At 43.0% G+C, this 12042-nt stretch overlaps 1 protein-coding gene across 1 annotated transcript in view; it reads left to right on the top strand.

Annotated features, from left to right (window-relative positions):
• The window catches only part of LOC144781992 (thymus-specific serine protease-like), a 97192-nt gene extending 85530 nt beyond the window's left edge, over window positions 1-11662 (top strand). The window contains exon 12 of the mRNA XM_078661089.1: window positions 11319-11662. Within this exon, the coding sequence (XP_078517215.1) occupies window positions 11319-11381 (63 nt within the window). The 3' untranslated portion in view covers window positions 11382-11662. The remainder of the gene's footprint in view (window positions 1-11318) is intronic.
• The last annotated feature ends 380 nt before the right edge of the window (window positions 11663-12042 follow it).

Below are 12042 nucleotides of genomic sequence, written 5' to 3'. Positions count from 1 at the left end.
GACAGAACCAAAGACTTTAGAAAGACACAACAGCTTTTTGTTGCCTTCTCAGCCCAGCATAAAGGCAACCCCATTTCCAAAGCAGGTATAGCCAGGTGGATCGTTAAGTGTATTCAGATTTGCTATCACAAGGCTAAGCGCACTTTAACGGTCTCCCCCAGAGCCCACTCCACCCGCAAGTTGGGGGCCTCCATGGCTTTCCTTGGTAATATCCCTTTGGAAGATATTTGTAGAGCAGCCACCTGGTCTACACCACATACCTTTACTAAACATTACTGTGTAGACGTGCACTCCAAGCAGCAGGCAGCTGTAGGGCAGGCTGTTCTTAAGACACTATTTCAGACTTCTGCAGCTGGCACAGGCGGCCGCCGTTAATGGAGGGACTGCTATGTATTCTATGCTATAGATATAAATTCAGCAGCCCACATGCCTCGAACTGAATATGCTACTTACCAGTATGCATCTGTTCTTGGCATGTAGGGCTGCTGACATTCATATCGCCCGCCCTCCTCCCCGGCGCCTGTAGCGGCTGCAGACATTTTACACTTACTATTAGCATGGCCATCGCTTACACTGTTACACTCCATCTTCGCCACAATGGCTAAAAACAATCTGAGGATGGAGTCGATGCCCATGCGCACTGTAGTCCAGGGGAGGAGCCACCTATCTCGTGATACTTCAAAGACTCTTCCAGGACAACAATGTGCAATCATCCGGACCCAACACTAGGCGGCGATCTATGCTATAGATATGAATGTCAGCAGCCCTACATGCCAAGAACAGATGCATACTGGTAAGTAGCATATTCAATTTTCTCCAGTTGCTATGTGAATATGGCAGAAATAATGTGAAATCAGTTGTCATGTTTTCTGTGATTCAAATAACGTTTGCTACCACCCGTATTGCAAAAATAACAAAAATATAGCAAATGGATTTGCCCCTTACTCATTTTTTAAGACTAATGCACAGTTTCTGTAACATACCCAGTGATCTGCTGACAATTTGTGAAAACTAAGCCTTAAAAGTGCCGTTTAAATTTCAGCTTTGAAGGCCTACTAAACAATAGTACTCAGGGAAGCCAGTTGTTCTCCGAGCCGCATAAAAACATGCACCATCCAATTACTTATACTCCGCTTTGTACTTGGCATATCATTTCTTCTATTGAGACCAGTCCAATCTATGACGCATTACATTTTTACCCTTTCTCACCTTTTTAAATAACCTCTTTATTGTTTGTCTGAGAAGAGTCCTCGGGTTTGGCCAAAATGCTAGATGTTTTAGAAATCCAGTACAATGCATTGAAACAGACTTTTGGATACATCTTACCTAAATGGGCCAAAAAAACATATTGCGAGAAAAGGTCTCAATTGAGGCTTGCGTTCCCCACCTCAAAACTGTTCCTTTAGAGTCAAGGAGATGTCTAGAATCGAGAGATGCACCTGGCCTACAATTGGAAGTAGAATTGTGACACTTCCTTCAGAATAAAAAAATCCCTTGTAGCAGAAAGAAAAGGAATGTTAGATAGGTTCAGAAACTTGAGTCTGACTTCAGAACATGACACCCCAGCCCATCTCTGCCCAGGCCCTAATATTGCAGAGTGTGGGAGATTGCTCAGCTCTCATTTGCACATCCATCAGTTCCAGATTTTCATTCAAGGTTCAGCATAAAATACATTATGGAGCGATAGGCGGTGAAGATGAGTTAGGAGAGGTGGTAAAAGACATGACTGAGAGATACTATCCAGGCTTTTATTAAAGACCCATTTCCCACTGAACATATATGCATTCAGCACTGCTCAATGGTAAGTTCTGAGCAGAAAGAGTGAAATATCTTGCAGTTAAAATTGCCCCTTTATTTTCCTTGACATTTGACAGTAGTGATAGTGCTGTAATGATTGAGAATACTCCCAAATTGAGCCCCACCTATACTTTAGGGTAGCTAGATTGATCATTCGTGACTTCAGGCAGGTTTACCTGCTCTACAGGTGGGGTGGATGTCTGTGGTTAAAATGTAATTTGTCTACTGACTATCCCATTGTAAACTCGGACAGCTTCACATACCCAGTTTTTCCTTTCCCTAAAGTGTGTGTTGTGGAGTGTGTTCTGCATGCGTAACACTAGGAGACTCATTGAGGATAATGTGGGCTGGAACTAGATGGTGGTTTTGCTGCCAGTTGGCTTTATCCTCTGTCAATGTCACAAGCTATATGTCCTTTTAACCTGAAAATGTAGTTAACTTGAAACTCATCGCCCTACCAGTCCAGTGTCCTTCTAATTATAAATACAGCCCTCCTTGAGCGAATGATGCAAATGAGTCTGGTGAACACTGATACTCTGCCTTCACTAGAACAAAGCAAAGCTATACCAGGTACCGGTCCCTATTATCATTGATCTGCCCTGTGAGCTGGTAGTAAGCCCCAGGACAAGAAGATGACCTGTCCCAGCACCTTGGCTTGTAAATCCGTATTTGTAAAGCGCAAACTACTCACCCTTACGGGTCTCAAGGCGCTGAGGGCTTTCGTGGAAATTAAGTGAGCTATTGCCCAGAGTCACATGGTGCTGAGCTGAGCTGCCGCCGGGGATCGAACCGTGAATCCTCTGAAGCTGCCCTGGCCGCTGCATCACCTCTCCTTGGCTTGGAAGAAGGGGAAGTTGGAACTGGCCAGAGGAATGAGTGAAGCATGCCCCTAACTAAGAGGACAAGAAGTGAGACTCCGCAGCCTGAAGTGAGTGTAGAGAATGCCTCAAGGAGCTGATCTGAGGAGGAACCACGAAGAGATTTGCGGACTATAAACCCAAGAAATACTTGCACCATCAGAGATTCACCGATGTAGATGCCATCAGAAAGTCCTCACAGCCTTACCAGAGGCAGTGACAGTTCAGTGCCATTGATGAGCAGTCTCAGACCCCCATGTTTTTCTATGTGTGAAATGGGTGATTGTACCCGGCCTGGCTCTACTAATGAGTTGCATGCAGTGGAGCATGTTGTTTGCCTCTTCAAAACAATTATTATTTTGGATTCCCCACACCAATGTATGGCTATTTCAGTTCCCTCATGCCCTGGCCTGTGTCCCTCTTTATGGTCTCTTTCTTGGATATCAATTCTGTAAAGCTGGTGCAGGTGATGGAGAGAAGAGGAAGGGCATGCTGGAGAGAAAAGAGAGAGGGAGGATCGATACCTGAGAAAGTTTCCATAAAGAGGAACCCCACACCTCTCTCGAGAACATGATAGTGTCTCCAGTGAGCAGTCCTGGATCACGACATTTCATTTTGAAATGTTACAGTGGGTCCTGCATAGGCTGCAGTCTATATTGCCTACATGTGTGCTGTATTTGTGCCTTCACAGATTGGATTGCATGTGTGGGTCTCCACACCAACACAGAGTCAATTCAACTACCTCGTGATCCCTGGCCTGCTCCTGCCTTTCTTCCACCTAACGCCGATCCACTCTCCCTCTACCATACTATTTTGCAAAGTGATAGGGAGAAAGAAATACCAGCGAGAGGCTTGTACACAATTTTTACCCTGAGCCCATGACCGCACATCCCATAATTGGTCCTAGGTCACAAGGTTTCTTCTCTGAATGGTGAATGGGGAATTGGGCCCAAATTTTCTGCGTTTTAACAGCTTTTGTTGCTTACACAGATGAGTTTTTACTCCTGCTTGCCCGCACCAATCTGAGCCATTTCAGCTTTTTCTTACTTAGACTTGCCCCAACACACCATTTTTCTCTTACAAGTATTAAATGATCAAGAAAACAAAAATGGAAGCTAACCCTATGTAATCAATTGAAGAATATGAAGGAGTTTGAGTAAATTTAGGGTGTACTGAAGAGCATTCTCCCAATGGCGAGCTCATAAACCATGTAGCAGAGGTAGGAGGAACACCAAAAGCCTGCTGTCTACAAAAAACACTAACAAGCATGGGTAGAAAAGACTAGTAGCCTTCAGAAGTGCCTGAAAAGTCCCAATCACCTATAAGGTAATAGCACATCACAGTAGTGGAAGAAAACATATACAACATCTTCCAGCTTGGCAACCAGTCATTATTGCCCTATTTTAAATCTAAGTACAGCAAACAAATGGGTCATAAGAGATCAAGAGTTGGTGCTGCATGCTCTAGACTTAATCCCACCCTTCAAGAAATGTAGGAGGTTATTCTCCTCAAATCAACAAGCAGCACTGTCAGTATAGAGCTCGTAACGTCAGCTTGAAGTCGACACCAAATGCCCATTCTAAGGATATGGGAGAGGGGGTCGGTTTTCATGTATCGGAATATATATTCGTTAGCTTGTACATGGAAGACGGGCTAATAAAAACACACTTTTGGTTTAATGTAATGTAAAATTTATGGAAGCCATCCACCCCTAAACACAACAAGGGGCTCCACATCAACTGTAAAACAGCCAGACGTGATTCCTCCCTTCTGGATTCCATGACATAGCGATGTGCTATTGTTCCACATGCCAGACGCCATGTTGGCGCCTGCAGCACTAACTTGGAAGATCAGTGGTGCCCAACAGCTAATTATTCAGAGGACAAATTGAGTGTATTCATGCAACTGAGCAGTGGTCCCCTCAGTGATGGCAGAGGAAGATCAGAGATGGGGAGTTCCCTTCTTGGAATCTCTTCTTCTGCAATAGCTGTTTGCCTCATAACAAGCTTGGGGTCCTCACCTGGAACAACTCGCAGTGCAAGGCAAATGTTTAACCCTGTAGCGATTTTACTACAAACCTATGCTGTAACTAAGAGCAGTCAATCTATTTATCTGCCTATGCATCTAGTCAGTCGGTTCTTTCTACACTCAATAATGTCAGCCTCCTTGATTTAGTCTATGCACTAACAATGTATTATCTGAACAGACTTGGAAGGAAACAATCCATGGCACTTTCAAATTAGATTCAAATCATTTGGTAGCACTTTTAAATTTAGAACTTCATGATAATTTAATCAGAGCAACCAGCTAATTAGATACTTTTTGGAAAAGCACAAGTTCATTCTGAACAACAAAGTGCTTGGGGACATTTTCTTTGCTGGAGGACAATCTTGATCTTGTTGACCACAAAAACAAGGAGCACAAAATGCTGAGCATTCATATGCAGGTGGGTCCTAGGGTTTATTTCCTAGTTAAAAGCCTTTTGATAAATTAGTCAGAAAAATGTGTAGGCCTTTCTGCCAATTATCATGCTGAAAGTGCTAATCAAGTTGAAACTCAAAGTAAAGTGGATTTCTCGCTACACTGAATGGGGCACATCTCCTGTTCACGTTACTTTTAAGTTCCCATACCACTGCCGTCCTTTGCTGAGCAGTGATCTGGGTCACATGTACCATGAATGCTGTCATCTCGATCTTCATCTGGCTGCAAGGGTAAATTGGAGGAGAAGAAGTGTCCTTCTACAAGAAACTGCATGTCTTTGAGTGGAAAACGTTTTGTATTTGCTGCCTGGAGCAGCACATAGATTTATGTATGTGTCATGATGAAAAAGTAGTTGGTTATCATCCATATTTAGCTAAATTGGAAGTTCGCTCTTCTATAAATGTACATCTGGTAGCAAATGCAGAATAAGGGCATCGTTGTTATTTACATATAGTCCTATTGGTTTGCTTTTCAATAGAGGAAATAAACAAGCACAGTATGCTGGTATCTGCCATTTATGAGGCAATTTAGTTTAATTATTTGTTTGGAATATAATGAGCTCTGGGACTTTAATTAGACATAGTGACAAAACGTACCGTATTGCTTACCCAGGAGCTCGAAATAAAATAAATACTTTTACTTTGCAGATCAGGTCGAGGGGTTGTAGGTCTTTATTTTATAGAATGTTGTGCTGCTACTTAGTGTGTTTCTAAGTAGCATTCTGTTCGAGGCATATGAGCTGCAGGTTGTACACTTTTCATAGATCGCCATCTGGTGTTGGGCTCAGATGATTACATGTTGTTTTTGTCTTCGAAGAAGTCTTGTAGTCACGAGACCGGTGACTCCTCCTTCGGTGTACAGTGCGCATGGGCTTAGGCTCCAACGTTAGATTAGTTTTTTTCCGCCATTGGGTTCGGATGAAACTTGCAGTGCTCCGGTTCGGAACAGTTTCCAGACCTCTTCGACGCGCAATTACATTCACCGACTGTATTGTTTCGATCGCGTGCCTTCGACGCGCACCTCGAAGGCCACCATCACTCTTCGACGCCTGCGAACCTCGACGCGGGCCGTTGGGCCTACCCGCGCCGATACAGACGGACGTCGATGGAATGGACTCCTTTGAAAAAAATGTCCACAGTATGGTGCTAAATTTCCACACTCGGACCTCCATCCTGTATGCAATTTGTGCCTCTCTCCAGAACATAGAGAGGACAATTGTGAAGCCGGTCTTACATTTAAATCGAACAAGACTGTACGGGATCGTCGAGCGCGACGCCGAGACATGCAGCGAGGCTCAGTCTCCATTCTGGACATCTTCAATCCAGGTCCAGATAACCTTCCGGAGCCAGAAGAAATCATGGACTCCGAAGCAGACGTCTCCGATGCTGAGGCCAATGAGGACATCACTCCTGCTCAAAGGGATGCGAGTACTGAAACCCCGACCCAGCCCAAAACAATGGGCCCGGTAACACCTTCGCTTTTGGGCGCAGGTTTGCACCGTACCAAGACTTCGAACACCCCGCCCTCGGGCTCGGCACCGAAGGACAGACAAAAGCCATCCGGCTTGAGTCAACCACTCGGCACCGAAAAACCACCCTCGGCACCGAAGGTGCAACCATCCGAGTTGCCACACCCTCTTCCGTCGACACCAACAAAGCACTCTGTGCCGAAACCTATAAAAGACCCCTCGGCACCGAAAGACTTGGATAAAAAGTCGGCGCCGAAGCAACTCGATCAGTCATCGACACCAAAACAGCCGGATAAACCACCGGCACCGGAAAAACCAGATAAAACTTTGGTACCGAAACAAACTAAAAACATTTGGCACAGAAACATATAGAAAATACTTTGGTACCATCAAAACACAAGGCACCGAAAACTTCGGAACCGTGTAAAGCTGCTGTATCGGACAATGTCCCAAAACACCCAAAATCATTTTCTAAGGACAATTCTTCGACACCAAGCAAGTCTGTGGAGTCCGAAGAACTTTTTTTCCCAGATCCAAAGCAGACTACTATATTTATCCACCCAAAGACTAGTCACATAGTCACCAAGCCACCTGCAAAGAGGAAACCAGAACATTTACCCCAAATTCCAGTTCCTCCAAAGAAAATTTATATATCTACTAACACTTCTCCTCCACCTTCACCGCCTTTTAACCCTAACTTAATAATTTCACCACCACACTCTCCAGATTTACAGGATAGTGATGATTCACAGGGACATGGAGATTTAGATGAGGGTGTAATGCCATTAAGTCCTGTTAATTCACTGCAGGAGCCAGACCCATGGCATGATTATAACACTGATCCTGATCTAACAAATGATCTAGATTTCTACCCCTCAAAGCCGTCCCCCGCAGATGATAATGTGGGGTTTGTACAGCTTATTAATAGAGCAGCTACATATCATAAAGTCAAACTTCATGCAGACCCTGTAGAAGAAGATTTTTTGTTGGAAACGTTTGCACAACTGCAAAAATCTACTCACGTCTTACCTATGCTACAAGGCATTATCAGACATGCTCCTGAGGTGTTGAAAGACCCAGTCAAAGCTAGGGTTCTTAACCCCAGAGTGGATAAAAAATACAAAGCAGCTCCTAGCGACCCTATCTACATTAATGGCCAACTTCCCTTAGATTCATTAGTAGTAGTCAATGCACGTAAAAGGGCAAACTCCCAGGGATCAGTTGATACATCACCTCCTGACAAAGAATCTAAGTTGTTAGATGCGTCAGGTAAACGTATGGCATCTCAGGCGGCTCCTCAGCAAAGTTGTCTTAATACGTACAGACAACATGATGGCAATGTATTACATACAAAAGGAGGGGGAGACACACTCTCTCGGGTTATCCCGTCTAGCACAGAGCATCTGGAGGTGGGCCATTCCGCGAAACATATACCTCCTAGCAGAACATCTACCAGGAGTACACAATCAAATAGCAGATCTGCTCAGTCGTCCGACACAACAGATCCACAAATGGGAACTTCATCCTCAAGTTCTTCTTCCATTCTTTCACATGTGGGGACAGCCAGACATAGATCTGTTCGCCACACACAAAAACACAAAATGCCAAAACTTCGCATCCAGGTATCCACACCCATTGTCCAAAGGCAATGCTCTATGGATGAACTGGTCAGGAAAATTTGCTTACGCTTTTCCGCCTCTCCCACTCATTCCATTGTTAGTAAGGAAGCTCCAACAGCATTCCCTGACAATGATCCTAGTTGCTCCAACATGGGCAAGACAACCATGGTTCACAACTCTGTTGCAGCTATCAGTAGTGCCACATCAAAAGATGCACCACTCTCCCAAGTTTCTCCCTCAGAACCATGGAGAGATGAGACATCCAGATCCAAATCAGCTCAACCTGGCGATCTGGCTCCTGAAATCCTAGAGTTTGGATACCTCAATCTTCCACAGGAATGTATGAAATGTTATCAAAGAAGCTAGGTGCCCTACAACAAGAGCGTGCTACGCTGCAAAATGGGAAAGGTTTGTCATTTATTGCTCTAACAATAAAATTGACCCACTAGATGCTTCCACTCAAAATATCATTTGTTACCTTTTGCATCTACAACATTGTAGTCTAGCGTATACACCAATAGGATTACACCTAGCTGCCATAGCAGCCTATTTTCAGAACAGACATCTGTCGCTTTTCAAAGTTCCACCAATTAAAGCTTTTATGGAAGGGCTTAAAAGAATAATTCCACCAAGAGCTCCACCCTCTCCAGTGTGTAATCTAAATATAGTCCTTACCAGATTAATGGGCCCTCCATTTGAACCTCTACACAAATGTGAACTACAATACCTTACTTGGAAAGTAGCATTTTTAGTCGCCATCACATCCCTCAGAAGAGTGAGCGAACTCCAGGCATTAACCATACAAGAACCATTCTTACAAATTCATCATAACAAAGTGGTTCTTAGGACAAATCCTAGTTTTCTACCTAAAGTAGTGTCTGCCTTCCATCTAAACGAGTCAGTTGAGCTACCCGTATTCTTTCCTCAACCTGACTCAGTGGCAGAAAGAGCGCTACATACTCTTGATTTCAAAAGAGCATTGCTCTATTACATAGAAAGAACGAAACCATTTAGGAAAACCAAACAACTTTTCGTAGTTTTCTCCCCACCTCATAAAGGCAATCCTATATCTAAAACAGGAATTGGAAGGTGGATTGTAAAATGTGTACAAATATGCTACCTTAAAGCTAAACGCACATTAACCATTCCCCCTAGAGCTCATTCCACACGTAAACTAGGGTCATCTATGGCATTCTTAGGAAACATTCCTCTAGATGACATATGCAAAGCAGCAACTTGGGCCACGCCACACACCTTCACAAAACACTATTGTGTAGATCTGCAAGCAAAACAACAAGCTAGTGTTGGCCAGGCTGTTTTAAAAACACTTTTTCAAACTACTGCAACAGATACAGGTAGCCACCGCTAATGAGGATACTGCTTTATAGTCTATGCAAAGTGTACAATCTGCAGCTCATATGCCTTGAACGGAAAATGCTACTTACCAGAATGCATCTGTTCTTGGCATGTAGAGCTGCAGAGTTGGACACGTTCACCCTCCTCCCCGTATACCTCTGTCTGATCCAGCATTATCTTAATTAGATACATCACGCACGGACACTTCTCTATTTCTCACTACTCCATCTAACCCCACTGGCGAAACAATCTAACGATGGAGCCGAAGCCCATGCGCACTGTACATCGAAGGAGGAGTCACCGGTCTCGTGACTACAAGACTTCTTCGAAGACAAAAACAACATGTAATCATCCGAGCCCAACACCAGATGGCGATCTATGCAAAGTGTACAACCTGCAGCTCTACATGCCAAGAACAGATGCATACTGGTAAGTAGCATTTTCCTTACAGTGTCTTGTGATGTGATTATCTACATGTTAAAGACTTTTGATGTAAGCTTTACAGCTATGTTAGCAGAATTGAGGAAGATATAACCCATGTAGAATTGTATTAATAGAGTAAATTGAAGATACAATGTTTTAAGATGAGGAGTTAAGATAGAATCCGATCAATACTACCCTAGTTTGCACCATCTTCTGTTGGATGTGCAGATCATCACACTCCCAACACCTCAGTTGGCAAGAGGTGTGTGTGAGAAGATCCTTAGCCTAAGGATTTGAATCTAACAGGGACAGCTTTCTATCCTTCCATGGGAAATAAAGTGAGTGCTAATAATTTGAGCGATAGTGACACCTGTTATTTGCAGCACTTAGAAATGGTACCACTGGAGTATTCTGATGTCTATAAAAGCAAGTTATAATAATAAGCACTGATTTGAAGCAAGACAATGCACCCACCTCAAACTTAACATAGCGTCTCTTAGGATTTTTTCTAATTGCCACATATTTTTAGCTAGAGGTACCTCCAGGAGATAAGATATTGCTTCAATAGGCAAATACCTGAATGATTGTTACCTTTGAGACAGAGGTCACTTTGTGGTTTTCAGTAGGGTTCTTCAATTTAGTTGTCATATCTCCTGGAGGATAATGAAGCTACAAATTTATTTTCCTATAAAGAATGGATGTTGCAAACAGTACCTTTCCTACAATTCACAGATTTAAGGGTCAACATGTTTTCTAAGGACAAAATGATCCTGAATGGAGGTCCCGTTGTAGTGAGAGACTGCCATTTCATATTTCTGAAGACCTGAGAAGCAGCTGTGTTCCAGAATTTTTATGTTGGTCAGTGGGGAAGTTGGGGTGGGCGTGGGCTACACAAATAATGCACTGTGTTGTCAAGCAGCAGGACTGAAGCGAGGACAGATGAGAGAATACTGCTCATTAGAGGCAGAATGGAAGCCAGTCAATGGAAGTTCACATAAATAGCGTAGAGATGGGGTTTCAGCTGTCTTTATTTGTTCCAGGCAGTGAGTATACTCTGATGCACAGTTGAAGGTTGTTCCTGACACTCAGAACATACTTGTCCAGTTAAAAATATATTAACAAGTGCTGAAAGTAGATATAAGGAAACTTTCTGTGAAACCCATTTTTGGGGAAAAGCCTTTTCTTAAGAGGATGGCACTGCTGCTTGCCAGGTGAAAGTTTGGGTGCACCCCAATTGTGTTACTTACAGTTTCTCATACTATGAAGAGAATGTTCTTTGTTACCTAAGATTATAACCATGATGTCCTTCTCTTGTAGGAGATTGCTCTTCAGGTTGCAGAATGGTTGAAGTCAGCCATGTTAAACCATGTGGACAACTAGAACTCTGGAGTCGAAATATGGACTAAACTGACATTACCAACTCTGGGAAGGATATGTTTGCTCTATATGTGACTTAGCGCCAGTGGATACTTTGCAGCAAATGTGAGAGATCTCAATTGAATTTTGTGGGGAAAGTTTGTCCTAAAGAAATCTTATCTCAAACAATACAGGGCCTGATTTAGAATTTAATGGAACAGAAAATTCTTCTATTTCTGAAGGAAACACAAATACGTAGTCAAACCCACTAGTGGAATTTCCTCTACAATATTATTCCTTTGATGCAGGAAATCAGCTAGTGGTTTGTACTTTGTACTTGGAGATTCCTCCTTAAGTTGGATAGTTTCCATGTGCCAACAAATTCTTAATGAGACCCGTAATGCTCCAACTCCACATTGGGGCAAAGCAATATTTTTAGGAGTCTTTTTAATATAAAATCTCCTAGATCATGATTTAAAACCTGGTATTTGTTCTTGCATGTTATTTAGAACATGCACTAAATCGGTAAGGAAAACTGCATTTTTTATGATCAGGGTTGCAGCAAAGTAGCAGGTAGCAACCATCCATTGTACTCATTTTGTTAACACCTTTAATGTTTTGTTCCTATTTGTTTTACACAGAGGAAGTATTCCTTTTAAAAATACAGCTAATGTGAAGCCCAATA

The sequence above is a fragment of the Lissotriton helveticus genome, chromosome 9 (assembly GCF_964261635.1).
Source record: "Lissotriton helveticus chromosome 9, aLisHel1.1, whole genome shotgun sequence".
Taxonomy (NCBI): domain Eukaryota; kingdom Metazoa; phylum Chordata; class Amphibia; order Caudata; family Salamandridae; genus Lissotriton; species Lissotriton helveticus.
Note: the sequence above shows the minus strand (reverse complement) of the source record. Positions and strands in the feature narration are given on the sequence as shown.